This window comes from Pongo abelii, chromosome 3 (genome assembly GCF_028885655.2).
Source record: "Pongo abelii isolate AG06213 chromosome 3, NHGRI_mPonAbe1-v2.0_pri, whole genome shotgun sequence".
NCBI classification, from domain to species: domain Eukaryota; kingdom Metazoa; phylum Chordata; class Mammalia; order Primates; family Hominidae; genus Pongo; species Pongo abelii.
Genome location: NC_071988.2, coordinates 6,867,214 through 6,884,172, shown reverse-complemented (window position 1 = coordinate 6,884,172; position 16,959 = coordinate 6,867,214). Strand labels below are relative to the sequence as shown.

The following is a 16,959-nucleotide window of genomic DNA, read 5'->3' as shown; positions in this document are numbered from 1 at the left end:
AGCAAACACAGGGAAGGCAGAGCGCACCCAGCCCCAGCCCCGCCCTTGGGAGGCTCAGCCCAGCACTGACAGCCGTGCATGTGAGGGCCCTGGGAGGACAGAAGAGGCTCCTGGGGTCAGGGAATACCTGGAGGAGGAGAAGAGACCATAAGCCGTCATCTGCCACATAACTTTGTGGAGTGGGTTGAATTGTGCCTTCCCAAAAGAAAAAGTACCTGAGAGTGTGGCCTTAGTTGAAAATAGTGTTTTTGCAGATGTGATCAAATTAAGGTGAGGCCATACTGGATTAGGCTGGGTCCTAATCCAATAAAGATCTGGTGTCCATATAAGAAGAGAAGAGACACAGAAACGGACACACAGAGGAAAGAGGCCAAGAGAAGGTGGAGGCAGAAATCAGAGTGATGCGTCTGCAAGCTGAAGATTGCCAGGAGCCACCAGAAGCTGGGTGTGGCAAGGAGCAGACTGTCCCCTAGAGCCTCAGGAGGAAGCATGGCCCCACTGCCACCTTGATTTCCTACTTCCGGCTCCCAGACCTAGGAGACAATAAATGTCTGCAGTTTTAAGTCAGCAGGTTTGAGGTACTTTGTTACAGCAGCCCCAGGAAAATAACACGCTGTGCCTTGCCTGTTTCCTCAGGGCCCAATCTGCAGCCCCGGGAATACCCCATGTGACCTGGCCCTTACCTGCAGCAGCTAGCTCCAAACCAGCTGGGAACACCCTGCCTGCCGCTGTCACACTCTGTCACCAGGCTTGTGGCTGGTGGGGCCCCTCCTGCCCACTAAGACAATGCTGTCCTGCCCCAGAGCTGCCCCCTGCCAGGTGGGCTCAGAGCCCCAGCAGCCTGACTCAGGGTCACTGCTGGTGCCATCTCCATGCCCTCGGAGGGTGGCTCTCAGCTGCATGAGCACCCACAGCTGCCTCTGGGAAACTCCCAACCCAGGAGGCTGGGTGGATATGAAAGGAAAGGCAGGGAGTGGGAATTACATCGGGGCCTCGCTCCTTGGTTGTGTGACCCTGGACAGGACACTGCATCTCTGAGCCTTCTGCCTCCTCTATGAAGCAGACAGGAGGACACCTATCTGGCCATGTTGCTTGAGGATTAAGTAACAGATGGGCAGCTCCCAAGATGAAAGCCAGCCCCTTCCCCTCACCTCCTCTCACATCCCAGGTCTTCTGCTAGCCAGGGGGCTTCACCCACCTGCTCTGCCCTGCAGCAGACCCAGGTAAAGGTTCTCAGCTCCTCGGCCCAGAGAGCCGCCCCCAGATGGCCCTTTGCACAAGACCACTGCAGTTCTCTCAGTCTCCCCAGCTCATCCACAGGCTGCTGGGATACAGGAGCTGGTGACCACAGGCCCTGTCCACCCCGGGGACCTGTTGGCCTGAGCTCCCACCAGCCATTCAGGCAGCTCAATGGTGACAAATTACACTCACATCTAACCTACTCCAGTCCAGGATAAGCCCTCAGGAAAAACAAATAAGTCAAGAGAGAGAAAATTACAATATAGGTAGTGAGGTTGATTTACCCAACATCCTACTAGATGAACACAAGCTCAGGAAGAGATGAGGAGGAGGGTGGCAATGGTGATGGTGATGGTGATAGTGATGAGGGTGGTAATGGTGATGATGGTGATGGTGGTGATGATGATGGTGATGTTGGTGATGATGGTGATGGTGGTGATGGTGATGGTGGTGGTGATGGTGGTGATGGTGATGGTGGTGGTGATGGTGGTGATGGCAGTGATGGTGATGGTGATAGTGATGATGGTGGCGGTGGTGATGGTGATGATGATGTGATGGTAATGGTGATGATGGTGATGGTGATGATGATGTGGTGGTGATGGTGATTGTGACTCTGATGGTGATAGTGATTATGGTGATGATGGGGTGGTGATGGTGATGACGATATGATGATGATGGGCTGATAATACGATAGTGATGGTGACGGTAGTGGTGATGGTGATAATAATGAGGACAGTGATGGTGATGATGATCATGGTGATGATGGTGATGATGATGGTGATGATGTGATGGTGATAGTAATGATGGTGATGGTGCTGGTGATGATAGTGATGATGGTGATGGTGATGGTGATGGTGATGATGTGATGGTGATGATGGTGATGGTGATGGTGATGGTGATGATGATGGTGATGATAGTGATGATAGTGATCTGATGATGGTGATGGTGGTGATGATGTGATGGTGATGATGGTGATGGTGATGGTGATGGTGATGATGATGGTGATGATAGTGATGATAGTGATCTGATGATGGTGATGGTGCTGGTGATGATAGTGATGATGGTGATGGTGATGATGTGATGGTGATGATGGTGATGGTGATGGTGATGGTGATGATGATGGTGATGATAGTGATGATAGTGATCTGATGATGGTGATGGTGGTGATGATGTGATGGTGATGATGGTGATGGTGATGGTGATGGTGATGATGATGGTGATGATAGTGATGATAGTGATCTGATGATGGTGATGGTGGTGATGATGTGATGGTGATGATGGTGATGGTGGCGATGGTGATGGTGATGTTGGTGATGATGGTGATAGTGATGACGTGATGGTGATGGTGATGGTGGTGATGGTGACGGTGTGATGATGCTGACAGTGACAGAAGCTAGATTCGATTGATCAATCAAAATATACCGGGCACTGAGCTAAGAGCTTTCCCTGTGCTTTCACATTTCATTCTCACAATCAGGATGCACTAGTATTATCATCATCCCAGTATTAATCCCATTTCACACTTGGGAAACGGAGGCACAGAGAATTCAGAAACCTGCCCAAAAGCATCTCAGGGGGTAGGAGGCAGAGCTGTGCTGGAATCCTCCATCATCTCCACTCTCATTCCTGCCTACACCTCTGAGTGTGAGCATCTTGTTCCACTCCAGTGTTGAAGGCTCAGTATTCTACACTCCACAGGTTCCTGAGTTGCAACCCCGCTTTCTCAGCCACGCTGCTGATGAGAGATCGAGGCAGAAGTGGCTGGGGACCCCACTTGATGGGCAATTTAGGGGGCTCTCAAGAGAAGTGTGACTGTGCAGGCCAGCCTAGAGCACAGCCTTAAGAACTGAGCCCCACATGAGGTGCAGTTCCCCTGGGTCACTGGGACTTCTATAAGAGGAAGCATGAAAGCTTGAGAAGTTCACAGACACACAATGACAAGGATCCAGTGAGCTGATGGCATAGAATCTACTAAATCCAGCCACTGCTGCTGCCCCAGGCTCCTCAGTAACAAACTCTGACCCTAGGCTCTCGAGGTCCGGGCAGCAGGCAGAAGTCACGGCTCTGCTCTGGCCATGTCCTCTTGCTGGCCGGGATACTTAACAGCTGGTGCCTGTGATGATGCCACTTAAACTCCCTGGGTCTCAGCTTCTCTATCTGTTCAGTGGGTAAACAGCACCTGTCTCACAAGGCTGTCCTAAGGATTACATGAGAAAACAGAATGGCCAAGACATGAGCAGGTACTTCCTAAATACATAGGTACTCGTGCTATCTCCCAGATAACCATCTTCAAGAAATAGCAGGTAGCTATTTCTGAGAAGTGTGACTGTACAGCAGCCTGCAGTGCAGCCTTGAAAGCCGAGCCCCATGGGAGGTGCAGTTCCCCTGGGCCACTGGGACTTTTACAAGAGGAAGATAGGATGAATGGAGAGATTGGGGGAAGAAGGACTTAAGCCAACAGTCTAAAGTCTTATGTTTAGGAAAATTACAGAGAGAATTTTAAATGACAATTTCCATCTATGCACACTTGTTTTCCAAAATTACAACAAGTTGCCAATGTTATACACTTTGTTTTCCTTTTATCTGATGAACATAAGGAAGAAGAACAAACAGGAAATGTACAACAGCTAGAACAGGAGGATAAAGCAGTAAAAAGGTCAACTAAGAGCACCGATGAAGCCATTCATACATTACTACAATCCTGAGAAAATTCAGATCATTTAAGGTTCCAGGTAATTTTAAATGGATTGTCCAGGTTTAAAGATAAATTTTATTTCCAAAAAATGAGCGCTCCTCTTTGGGCTAAGGTTGCTCACTCATTTTTCCTTAAATGCAAATTGAGCCACAGGGGAGAAGCAGGCTGTAGATCTTTCGTGGGAGCTGAGTTAGTGCTTCCATTGCAGCAGGCGGGCTGCTACAGTAGAAACAATAAACTTTGGACTTTCATCAAATTTTGATCACATTCCAGTTCGGTCCTTTAATAGCTGTGTGACAACAGTTAAAAGATGCTGTCCTCTGAGCCTCAGCTTCTTCAAATGCAAAAGGAAGATGCTAATATCACCTGCCTTCATAAGCATTACATGAAATAATGTCTTTGCAAACACCCAGTATGGAGCCGAGCACACGGTAGGAATACATAAAATGTAAGCTTTTACCCTCCCCTCAATCAAATGAATCAATACATGTCCAGCCTGCCCTCCAGAGTTTAAGAAGCTTGCCCGAGGTCACACAGCGAGTAAATATGCAAACCAGAAAGGGACCCTACCCTGTGTGCTCTCTACTCCACAGTCCTGGGGCCCTCGTGTGTGCTGCTATGGGGACTGAGGCTACAAATACCATCACATCTGGACCCTGCCCTCAAGGAGCTCACAGTCTAAAGAGGGAGAACTGAAGATGCACGCACAGAATTGCCACCAGTATACTGTTGTCACCTTTGGTGCTACAGGTGAAGTGGGAGAAGAGGTGACTGCTTCCAGAGGAGAGGGACTGGACTTCACAAGCACATACGAGTCCCATGGCACAGCATGTTGAAGATCTTGTGTAGCGCAGGGCCTGGCTGTCAGCAGGAACTCATTGGATGTTGGACAGATGGATGGACAAGAGTGAGTGGACAATAAGGGATACAAGGTGGCTGGTTGGCTGCCTGGCCAGTGGCCAGAGGGGTAGATAGATGAACAGATGGTATGGTGAATGAGAAGATGATGGAACGTGGCTAGACAAGTGGGTGGGCAAGTGCTGGGGTCTGAGTGGCTGTGTTCCCCGCCACCACCAAATTTATATTGAAATCCTAATCCTCAATGTGAGGGTGTCAGGTGGTGGAGTCTTTGGGAGGTAATTAGGTCCTGAGGGTGGAGGCTTCATGAATGGTATTAGTACCCTTACTAATTAGTACCCCAGAAGGCTCCCTCTCCCTCCTGCCCTGTGAGGACCCAGTGAGAAGGCACCATCTGTGAACCAGGAAGCAGGCCCTCCCCCAACACCAAATCTACTCGTGCCTTGATCTTGGACCTCCAGCCTCCAAAAGTGTGAAAAATAAGTTTCTCTTGTTTATAAGCCACCATCTATGGTATCTTTTATAAAAGCCCAGACAGATTTCAACAATGGGAAAACAAGTGGTTTAGTAAGTGGTCTCATAAGTGGCTGCGTGGACAAGCAGGTGTTAGGATGAATGGCAAAATGGTGGTAGGTAGGTGGGTGAGTGGTTGGATAGGTGGATGGATGGATAATGGGCAAGTGTGTGCATCTGAGGATGGACAGGTGGTGGACATGGTTGGTGGATGGGTAGTGAGGTGGGCGTGCACTGAATGAGTGTGTGAGGTTAGATGGGAGGGTGGGTGGGGAGGTGAGTAGATGCAGTGAAGGACGATGGACAGGGCTGGCAGGGTTGGACAGGTGTAGGAAGAGGAGCCCGGGGAATGGATGGGTCAATGACTTGACCAAGTGGCTGGAGGAGAAGGAGAAAGGCAAAAGATCACTCCTGCCCTGGGTTCCCGCCACTTACCAGGCTGCAGTGACCAATAGGGGCCTGGGCTCCCAGCTCCTCTCGCAGGCACTGGTTCTGCTGGGTGAGGTCCTCCACCTGGCCCTGCAGGCCGATCTCTGACAGCTTCAGCCCATAGATGCAGCAGCGCAGCTCCTCCAGCTGCCCGCGGAGCTCGCGCTCGGTGGCCCGGTGCTCCTGCAGCCTGCGCGCTGCCTCCTCCCGCTCACGCTCGCTGCGCTTTGCCCTCGCCTGCAGGGCACGCAGTTCCGCGACCGCCTCGGTGGCGCCCTGGGAGCCCGGGGCCGCGGTGTCCCACTGGGCCAGCAGGAGGCCCGCAGCGCGGCAGAGGCGCCGCACGTCGCGCTCCAGCCGCTGCACCTGCTCCCGCAGGACGCGCTCCTGCTCGCGCACCAGGCCCAGCTGGCGCCGCTGGGTCCGCCGGCCGCGCTCCAGGGCCGCCGCCTGCTGCCCCAGTGCCTCGTCCTTGCGCCGCAACCGTTCCTGCAACCGCCGCAGCCGCCACTGCTGCCGCCTGGCCACGCTCTCCTTCTCCCGGATCTACAAGTTGGTGGTGGATGAGGGCGTCAGCAAGCCCAAAGGACACACCATGGCTCACATTGATCCTGTCTTGACTTAACATTTCCGTATTTTGTGCATGGTGCGTTTTTGCATTTTGTGCATTATAATAATGCATCAAAGTATTATCTCTTTGACTGTTTTGGCATCCTCTTAAATTTTGCACGGAGGCAAGTGTCTCCCTCACTTCATCCACCCTAGTCTGGGCCCTGTACCTTCAAGAGCTCCCTGAGTCCTGGAAAGGAGCTGTGCAGGTGGCAGGATGGCCATCAGCGAGTACACACCCTGAGGGCCGCTGGAGATGTCCGGATACTGAATACGTCCACACCTGACTGCACACAGCTGCTCCGGAGCCTCCCAGGTGTCCCCACTTCCACCCCAGAAGTGCCCAGAGATCCCCATTTCCTACCTACAGGGTCAGTGCTTGGCCCACCCAGGGTCAGCTGGCCCCAGCAGGTGAGTCGCGATACCAGTGCCACAGCAGCTGTCATTACGGTGGATACTCCACCTAGAGGGAGGTACCTTACTAGCCTGAGAGACACTCAGAAGTGACTTGCATATCACACAGCTAAAATTCACTGCGGCCAGGATGCCAAGCGCCTTGTATCTGACTCAGGCCTTTTCTTCTTTCATCTGCCCACCTGCCTGGCCAGGGAACACATCTGCCTCCTCCCAGCCACGGGCGATGAGCTGGACGGGGGTGCCCCACCCACTGTGAAAATTAGAGCCGTCGCCTACTTTTCAGAATTAATTCAAGCAAAGGGACAGAACTACCTCTACGTTAATCTTTCAACTGCCGTCACTTGCCGCTGCTCTTCTGCTAGGGAGCTTCCAGAAAACAAAAACAAACAAGCTAAGAGCAAACGTGAAAGGGGAAACCTGGGAACAGCTCAGACAAGCTTTGTTTGATAGTTTTGGGGAACGTGGGGCAGATAAAAGTCGGGGTCAGATTCCCTGGGAGGAGAATTCTCCTGGTCTTCCTGAAGGCGGGTATTCTGTAATGATCTTTGCATGGTGCCCGGTGGAGGGATTTCAGAGCCTAGATGGTCTGCCTTTGACAGCTTTCACAACAACCGCAGGTCACTACAGAAACAAGACATCTTCATGTGCAAATGCTTACTGGAAACATTGACAGCAACAAAGCAAAACTGCTATTTGGTACATACAGGTGCAAAGGGCATGGAAAACTCACTCATGCACTCCTGCAAAACTCGCTTCAAAATACAGATGTTTGTAGCGAAAGATTTAGGGTTAGACGGTTGGGGGCTGGGTGGCAGCTGGGCCAAGGGGCAACTGAGAGACCCTAAGCAATTTCCCTATCACTTTGAACATCTGCTGCCCATCTGGAAATGGAGTTTTGTGACGAGTCCTTCCCAGGAGCATACATAGCACATGGGACAGATTTAATAAGACGACATATGTAGAAAAGGGCTTAGTGTTCCCCTGCAGAAACTGCTGGTCCCTGCAGTATCTTTCACTCCCTAACAGCATGTCACTTGCTGTCACCCTCATCTTTTGCCCCTCATCACACTGTGAACACCATTACAGGGCTAGGTCCAATTCACCTCGGAAATCCTACATTCACATAGGGCATGGCTCAAAAAGTATTTATGACAACATTTTCCACAAAGACATCACATCAGTGGTGGAGGAGTCCCACTCAACAGCACTCTACCTGTGATAAAACTCCCCTCAGGATGGTAATGATGAGGTACTATGAGCCAAGGAGAAGTAACTCGATTTTCTGCGCCTGAAGTTCAGTATAAAGGAGAAAAAAATTCCACTAGGATATCTCCCTGGCATCTCAAGGACTATTTTCAATTTAATTGGAATCCTTGTATTTCCACGTCTACTTCTATTTCAGCTAATAGCAATGTCAAGTGTTTTCCAGCTTTTCTCAGTTTCCCACTATAAGAAACATGTATGAAACACCTATGAACATCATGCCCGTTATACACACCTGTGTACAGCTGAAACAAGTTTCTCAAAACAGCACTCCCTCTAGCACATGCGACGTGCTTGTATATTTCTTAGTCTATATTGATTTGATTTTTAAGTGCTAGTTGTGAGCCCCAGAATCGATCTCACATCCCACAGATGGGTTGCAACCTGCAATTTGAAAATCCCTGGCTGCATTCTAAATAGCAGCAGACTAGAACAGGATGCCTCCAGGGACCGTTGTGAGCCGCACGCGGCTACCTTGGAGTTTTGTGGTTTTTGCCTCTGCAGCCTTTCCTAAAAGTGGCCTGCCCTCCAGCCCCATCGTCCTTCCCCTGGAAAATTTTAGCAACGGCTAATAATTATAAAAGCAGATAGTGTCATTTAAATACCTACTGTTGGGAGTCTTTTACATGTATCAACTCAGCCCACACAACAATCTGAGGGGGTTGGTACTATATCATTCCCACTTCACACATGAGGAAACTGAGGCCCAGAGAGGTTATGTCACTTGCCCAAGGTCACACAGCTAGTGAGTGGCAGAGCCAGGGTTTGGCTCCAGGCTCTGCCTCCACAGCCCCCCACCCTTAACTGCCCACTGCTTCTCCAGGGAGCTCTTGAACTTCTCCCCCTGCCTCCATCATCTCTCTCTCCCATGCAGGGAGAATGGCATTCCCCAAATGACCATCTGACTCCGAGGCTTCCCTACTTAAATCCCCTAAAGCTTGTTCCCCATTGTATTCAGAATTGGGCCATGCAGCGGAGTTGGCCACCCTGGCCCCTCTGGAACTTTCTGACTCACCCACTCCGTCCCCAGAACGGTGATATCCTCTGTGTTCTCCCACACCTCTGTGCTATGGACCATGCTGTCAGCCACGCCTCACACGCCCCTCCCAACAACGCCCAACTCACATGGCCTCAGCTCTCTGTAGCTCTCCTCAACTCCCCCAGCCCCCTGAACACACACCATGGGGGAATCCCACACTCCCCCATGGCACCCCACATCCAGGTTTAGAGTTACTTGTTTCTTATCATCTCCCCCATCTGCATAAGAGCTCCAGACCCCAGGAGCCCTGCACCAGCCAACTCCTGTCCTCAGGCTGTGGCCTGGCGCTGAGGTCCTCAGGCACAAGAGCTTCCAGCAAGTGTGCAGCCCTCACCCCCACATCCCTGCACGCCCCAGGCCCCGCAGTCACTCCATGCACCATGAACTTAGGATCTCTCTAACCCTCCTGACTGGGCTCTCCCAGGCCCGCCCTATACTGTCTTTGCCCAGCTGCAGCTGCTGCTGAGTTCCCACAGCTCTGCAGGCCAGGAAACAGGGACTGGAAAGGAGAAGGAAACGATACCTGGCTGGCCAGCTCCCCCTGCAGCGCCGCCAGCTTCTCCTGGGCCTGGAGCCAGGCGCTTCTCTCCTGGGCCACGTGGGTGCTCAGCTGGTCCACCTTCCGGAGGAGTTTCCTCTCTGACAGCTCCAGCTCCTGAATTCTGCAGCATGAAAAGCAGGGAGGCACTTGCTCAGGGTGCAGTCAACATGGCCTAGGGCTTTTGCAGACACCAGGGCCAAACTATTATTATTATTGTTTTTGTCATTGGGCCAATGTGATGTTCTGACAAAATTACATTTTGCATAATATTCATGTATATAGTTCTAAAGATTATCTACAATACTTCAAAGATGTTATTTGAACAATTAGGTACCATGCATCAGAAATCTTCAACGTCCTCACACCGAAGCCAGTAATTGCAGATTCAGGTAATGCTAACTCAGAGTGCCTGAGCTTGAGCCATTTAGGCTAAGAGCTTTAACTTGGTGGTTTCAATGAATCCTCACATTAACAGCCTACAGGTGGGTTCTGCTAACCTTACTTCACACATGAGGAAATAGGATCAGAGGGGGCAGACTTTTGCCCAAAGTCACACAGCATTATAGAATCTAGTCGGTCTTACTTCCGGACTCAGCATTGTCAGCCTCTGCTCTGCTGTCTCCCATTTTAGCTACATTCTTATAAACCTAAGGAAATGATTAAAATTCAGAAAAAAGTTTCTGCAACTGAAAAAAATGAATCTCTGTATTACTTAGTCTTCCAGATGAGAAGCTGGAAGTGGCTTAACTGTCTATTAGGAATGGCTAAGTCACAGGAAGACTGCATGGTCTTGCAAATACACTGGGGCTATGTCAGAAGCAGACATAGACGTAGAACCCAGACTGGATGTGAACCCTGATTGCAGCTCTGTGGGAGGGAGACACACGCAGGGTCGGGGGAGAAAGTCCGAAAAGAAAGCCCAGGCTCCCAGACCCACGGGGAGAGGAGGCACTGCAAAGACTGGCCTGTCTCCCATTGTGCCTAGTTTCCAAGTCCCCTTAATGTGTCAATCTTGCCTGTATAATAGAAACCATGATACATGTGAAGGTGCATTCACAGCCTCCATGCCTAAGCTCTACATATCCTCACTCCTTCCCCAAGTCCACGCTGGGCACCTGCACATCCAGGATAGATACTGCTGCCCTGGGTGAAGAACTAGCTTTGCCTGCTGGCTCTGCCATTCACCAGCCATGGGGTCTTAACAGGGCTAGTTCAGCACTATGACCCTCAGTAACTTTATCTATAAAATAGAGGTCATTAACCTTGTTCAGCAGGTTTTCATGAAGATTAAATTACATGATGCATTATTATTAACGATAAGGCCAAGAGTCCCTCTCCTATCCCAGTTCTCATGCCCTGAGGAAAGGTCTCAAGGGTAGCAGACCAGAGTGTGCTCTCTTTCGTGAGGATCATAATCAAGATCTTTCCAAACTGGACCATAGGAGCAGCTCCAGTTAGTCAGTCAGGCTGAGCACTTTCCGATGAGTTCTACAATATGGGGAGATTTGCTAGGAAAAGCAAAAGCCTTTCTTTCTAGTTTTGAGACAAATCTGTAACAATAAATATGAGAACAGTATTTAATTCTGATACGATTCCTAATCTTAAACGGAGCAGAAAATGACGAATTTCACTTTGGCGGGGTGAATTTTGGCCCCAGGTTTATCCAGGTCCTAATCCCTAGAACCTATGAATGTTACCTTAAAATGCAAGAGAGACTGTAGATAGGATTAAGTCAAGAATGGTGAGATGGGGATATGGACCCAGATTCACTGGCTCGTCTCTAAGACCAATCACAAGTGTCCTTGAGAGAGGGAGACAGAGAGGGTTGAACTTAGGGACGGCCGTGTGGCCACCAACGCGGGATTGCATGCAGCTGGGTCCAAAGATGGAGGCAGGGCCAGGAGCCCAGGAATGCAGCTCTAGACCAGGAGAATGGATTTCTCCTCCAGCCTCGGAGAGGGCTTGGCTCCACCGACAGCTGGACTAACTCAGGAAGACTGATTCTGACTTCTGGCCGCCAAGCTTGTGGTGACGTGTTACAGCAACCACGGGAAGCTAATACACTCACAAATATGACACTGAAGGAACACTGTTCCCTGATTAAACCAATAACAACTGTGGATGATACTTTTACTGTGTTTTTAGTATTATTTTTTTTTTGAGATGGAGTTTCGTGCTTGTTGCCCAGGCTAGAGTGCAATGGCGCGATCTCGGCTCACCGCAACCTCTGCTTCCAGGGTTCAAGCGATGCTCCTGTTCAGCCTCCTGAGTAGCTGGGATTACAGGCATGTGCCACCACGCCTGGCTGATTTTGTATTTTTAGTAGAGACAGGGTTTCTCCATGTTGGTCAGGCTGGTCTTGAACTCCCGACCTCAGGTAATCGGCCCGCCTCGGCCTCCCAAAGTGCTGGGATTACAGGCGCGAGCCATTGTGCTGTAGTAGTATTGTTTTAAGGATGAATTATGTTAATACTTGTCAAGTCTGTGAACAGTGGCTTGGTACTGAACAAGTACTCAGTAAGTGCTTAGCTGTTATTTAATTTTACTGCATTTAGATGGGGAATAAATATGCAAAATGATAGTGTTATGAAGACGGGAGTGGGATTTTCTTCCTCACATTTCTAACAAAGCTGTTATATTATTTTGAGAAGAAATACTTTTGTGCTTCAATTCTTTAATTAAAGTGAACCCAAGACATACTATCCAGCCTTTCCCCTGCCCCAGCTAGACCCAAACACATTGTGAAATTCACCTGAAATCTGTGCTCAGAATTGTGCTTTCAGACCTGGCCTCAGCTTTTAGCAGCCCTGGATCACTTAGTATTTCATCCCTCAGCCTCAGTTTACTCATCTGCCAAAGGAGATGATGTCACCCTATGCATCACAGGGTCTAAGAGAGCCAAGATGGGGCAAGTATGGGAGGGCCTAGCCCTGTGCCAGCTCCCTTTTCTCCTCCCCTGATCCGTCTTCTGCAAGATGGTGTACCCATCTTTAAAGAGAACAGAGGACTCAAGCCCACATTCCCCCACAGGCCGGGTCACAGAGGCCCCTCCTCCCTACGGCTCATGGTGTCCCCCTGGGAATCTCTGTCTTTCCCTCCCCCATGGAGGGGTCTCCTTTGGCTGGGGTTCCCTGCCTGTCTTCCTGGGGTCCGTTGATCTTCTGGTTTCCACCACCAACCTTTCTAGAAGATTTGAATGTACAACCCTGTATGGGCCTACGCTGCTAGTCTCTCAGGCCAGGGCCCTGCCTTCCCCAGCTCTCAGCACCCAGGACTTCTGTTACGGGCTCAACACATCCCTGCAAAGTTCCTGTGTTGAAGGCCTAACCCCCAAGTTCCTTAGAATGTGATTACATTTGGAGATAAGCCCTTTCAAAGAGGGAATTAAGTTGAAAGAAAGTCATGAGCGTGGGCCCGGCTCCAATTCGACCGGGGTCCTTGTAAGAGGAGGAGATGAGGACACAGACACACACAGAGGGATGACCACGTGACGACACAGGGAGAAGGTGGAGTCCACAAGCCAAGGAGTGAGGCCTCAGGAGAAACCAACCCTGCCGACCCCCCGAGCTTGGGCTTTTGGGCTCCAGAAGTGTGAGAAAATAAGTTTTTGTTAAGTCACCCAGGTCTGCAAGTAATGCCATTTCATTATCATGTTAATGAGAAAAAAAAAGATTCCCAGCCAGGGCCACTGTGTATGTGGAGTTTGCCCCTTCTCCCCGTGTCTGCGTGGGCTTTCTCGGGGTACCCTGGTCTCCTCCCGCAGCTGTAACACGTCACCACAAGCTTGGCGGCCAGAAGTCGGAATCAGTCTTCCTGAGCTAGTCGAGCTGTCAGTGGAGCCAAGCCCTCTCCGATGCTGGAGGGGAAATCCATTTCCTGGTCTTCTCCAGGTCTAGAGCTGCATTCCTGGGCTCCTGGCCCTGCCTCCATCTTTGGAGCCAGCTGCATGCAATCCCACATTGGTGGCCACACTGCCATCCCTAGACTCAACCCTCTCTGTCTCCCTCTCTCAAGGACACTTGTGATTGGTCTTAGAGACCAGCCAGTGAATCCGGGTCCATGTCCCCATGTCACCATCCTTGACATGTCGACATAGTCCCAGCCTGCGTGAGTGTGCGTGTGGGTGTGAGTGTCCTGTTCAGACTTTGCACCCTGAGCTGCCGGGAGAGGCCCCAGCCACCTGTGACCCTGAACTGGAACAACTGGGTAAATAATCACCTTACTTGTGTTTTTTTGTCTTTCTTAAATTTAAATTTGTTTGAGCCTTTCACATTTATTTCGGTGTTTAACATTAGAAGTGTTTGGGGTCTTTATCTCAAAGTTTCGTGATGTTTTTCTGACCGGAAATATGCTGTAGGAACTTAACTCTTATTTGTATCAATTAGCCTATGGTCAAATTAGTTTTGTGGCCAGGCGTGGTGGCTCACGTCTATAATCCCAACACTTTGGGAGGCCAAGGCAGGCATATCGCTTGAGGTCAGGAGTTCGACACCTGCGTGGCCAACATGGTGAAACCCTGTCTGTACTAAAAATACAAAAATTAGCTGGGTGTGGTGATGGGCGCCTATAGTCCCAGCTACTCAGGAGGCTGAGGCAGGAGAATCACTTAAACCCAGGAGGTGGGGTTTGCAGTGAGCCGAGATTATGTCACTGCACTCCAGCCTGGGTGACAGAGTAAGACTCCATCTCAAAACAAAGCAAAATAAAAAACAAAAACAAATTGGTTTTGTTGTAGGTTGCTTCACTTAGTCACAGTTTCCAAGAGCCTATGGACAATGTTCAGTGAGGACTTACTGTGCTTTGTCATGGCAACCCAGGCAAACTAACATAGCTTTGTACATGACTCTCGGAGGGTAAGTGCGTTGCAGAATGAAGGAAAGAATGGGCAATCACATAGAGTAACAGAAGAATTTTTCTGATTTGTGAATTTCTTCATGCATAAAACTTTACCAAAAGGAAGAAAAGTAAATCACATGTGCATACACGTTCAATGGTCTGCCTTTACTAAAACAAAGGCAAGTACAAGAAAATGGGGAAGTCCCGCAAAAATCCAAGGCACGTGGCTGCTGGGATATGAGTAACCTGTCAGAATCGATCCCCGCCGTCACTGCATTGTGCTTCCATGCTGGGTTTCTCTGATCGATATGCAAGGCCCAACCTCCTTCTGCCAGTCTGGGTGTCAAGACATCGTCAGGAAAGAAGATGGGCTTTAGAGAAAGACCTGGATTCAAATGCCCCACGTTGGGACCAGGTCAGCCCCATCAGGCAAACAGAGCCTACACCAGGATGTTCTACAGAGAGAAACGAATGCAGAGAACCCATTTCAAAGACGACAGCAGAGTCCAAAGGCCAGACAGAGATGACAAGCAGCCTGGATTAGCAACTGCCGGAAGTCACTTCTGCCCCTGGGGCTGGACAGCCACACAGGGAAGAGATGATGTTACCAGGGCAGGGCGGAGCAGCCAGGCCACCCAGCGGGAGCTGGGACCACAGAGGAAGCTGAGAGCACGTCTGAGTTACAGCCACAGTGGGAGATGTCACTGTGGGAACAAGAGTGACTTTATTTTAAATGCTAATCCAGCACGTGACTCTTGACTAACCCTGAGTCCACAAATGCCTCCAAGATGTGGAGCTGATGTAGTTCTGTTTATGTAGAAACATCTATTCGTTGTGGGTTTCCTCCAAAACAACCCTTGTCATTGCAGAAACCATAGGCTGTGATGCCTGTAGCCACCTATGCAAGCCACCTAAGCAAGCAGAGCACACATGCTTTTTCCCCAGGATATAAGCCCTGGGTTGGGGGTGGAAGGTTTGCTGTGTGGACATCTACTTGTCTGGCGGCTGCCTAAAACCAAGCTTGTGTCTGCAAGTTCCCCTAAAAAAATCATCCCAAACTGACAAACTGGATTTGTCTGCCTCTTTCTTTGGTTTCTCAGTTCCTTCTGCACTTCTGGGTCACTTTGTACATAGGGCCCTTTCATGGAACAGTCACCCAGAGAAGAAGAGAGGGAGAAGACCTGGCTTCTCCCTGCCTCCCTCCGTTTCAGGGCCTCCCATTGGCTGCACCTAAATGGAAGCCTTTGAGCAGAGGAGCCCAGGCAGCGTCATCTGCAGGTACAGAGCAGAAGAAGGAGGGCGGGAGGAGCAGAAGGCAAGTGACTGCGTGGGCAGGTTACGTGCCTTTGGTGAGCCAGTTTCCCCAGCTGTGTGGTGTGATTCAACACACCACGGTGACACACTCTGATGGCCCCGGGGTTTGTGAAATACACACAGAGAGATCAAAATGGCATCGCTACCTGCTTCTCAGCCCGGACTCCGATGTCACGTACTTGTCCTCCGCTGCTGACAGCTTCTGCTCGGAGGACTCCAGCTGCCTCCTGAGCGCATCCATATCCATGTCTGGGCGATCAGCTGCTTCTTCCTGGAGACATTCCCGCTCCTCAGCACTATCTTCCATGTCCTGGAATATCCAGGATGTGTCAATCTTCACATCAACGTTCATTATGTCGAACCCCTCACTGCTGGGGGCTCTGATGACATAGCTGAAACTCTTCTCAGTCCGTCCCTTGGCTGTTGGCTCCATCTCAGAAATATTTCATGGGGCAAGACTTAATAATAAAATTAAGTGAGTTTGCAACATTGACTTCCTGGAGATTTCAAGGTGGTGTTTGTGACTTCAGATTGTTCAGGAAAATATCCTTTGAGAAGGGCAAGAACAGGTGGATTATTCATGAGTGGGTGACTTGGGTTTCATCTGCACAAGCGTCATACAATATGAATGAAAGCCTCTCGTTTTACAAGTCAGCATGCCAGAACTCACGCAAAGCAAGAAAAAATTGCAGAAAAATCACTTGAGATGAAATGCCTAGTGATGAACACAGAGAGGAAAAATAAGACCTCCAGGTAAGGCCATCAGATGTTAGAGACTCCCAGTAGTCAATGAAGCTTATCTTTTTACCACATAATGAATAAGGTTCCACACTCCCTCTTTGAGCATAGCACGTATTTTTCAAGGACCTAGAGTTTGCTAGGGGAAGAGGATGGGAAATTTATGCTGCCCTGGGTGCCGTCTGCGCCCGGGGCAGGGGCCTCTCATGCCTTAACTAGTCCAATTCTCCTGGTGACCTTATGAGGTGGGCATTAACATGACCATTATACAGAGGTCAGATGGAGGCTCTGGAAGGTGAAGGAGCTTATCCGGGTCCCACGGGTGGGATGGGAAGTAGCAGAATCAGGATTCAAATATGGATCTGACTCCCAAACTGAAGTGTGTGTGTTCTGACATAGAAGATACAGTAATAGGTGAGCAACAAGACCCCAAAAAAGGAGCAAACACATCCTTTGGGCACCCTGAGG

The 16,959-nt window shown here is 50.0% G+C and overlaps 1 protein-coding gene across 1 annotated transcript in view; it reads right to left on the bottom strand.

Moving 5' to 3' along the window:
* C3H4orf50 (chromosome 3 C4orf50 homolog) overlaps nt 1-16,510 on the bottom strand; it is a 114,252-nt gene extending 97,742 nt beyond the window's left edge. The window contains exons 1-3 of the mRNA XM_054553697.2: nt 15,900-16,510; nt 9,586-9,724; nt 5,741-6,280 (exon numbers count right to left, since the gene is read on the bottom strand). Coding sequence (XP_054409672.2) covers nt 5,741-6,280; nt 9,586-9,724; nt 15,900-16,186 — 966 coding nt within the window. The 5' untranslated portion in view covers nt 16,187-16,510. The remainder of the gene's footprint in view (nt 1-5,740; nt 6,281-9,585; nt 9,725-15,899) is intronic.
* Nucleotides 16,511-16,959: the final 449 nt, after the last annotated feature.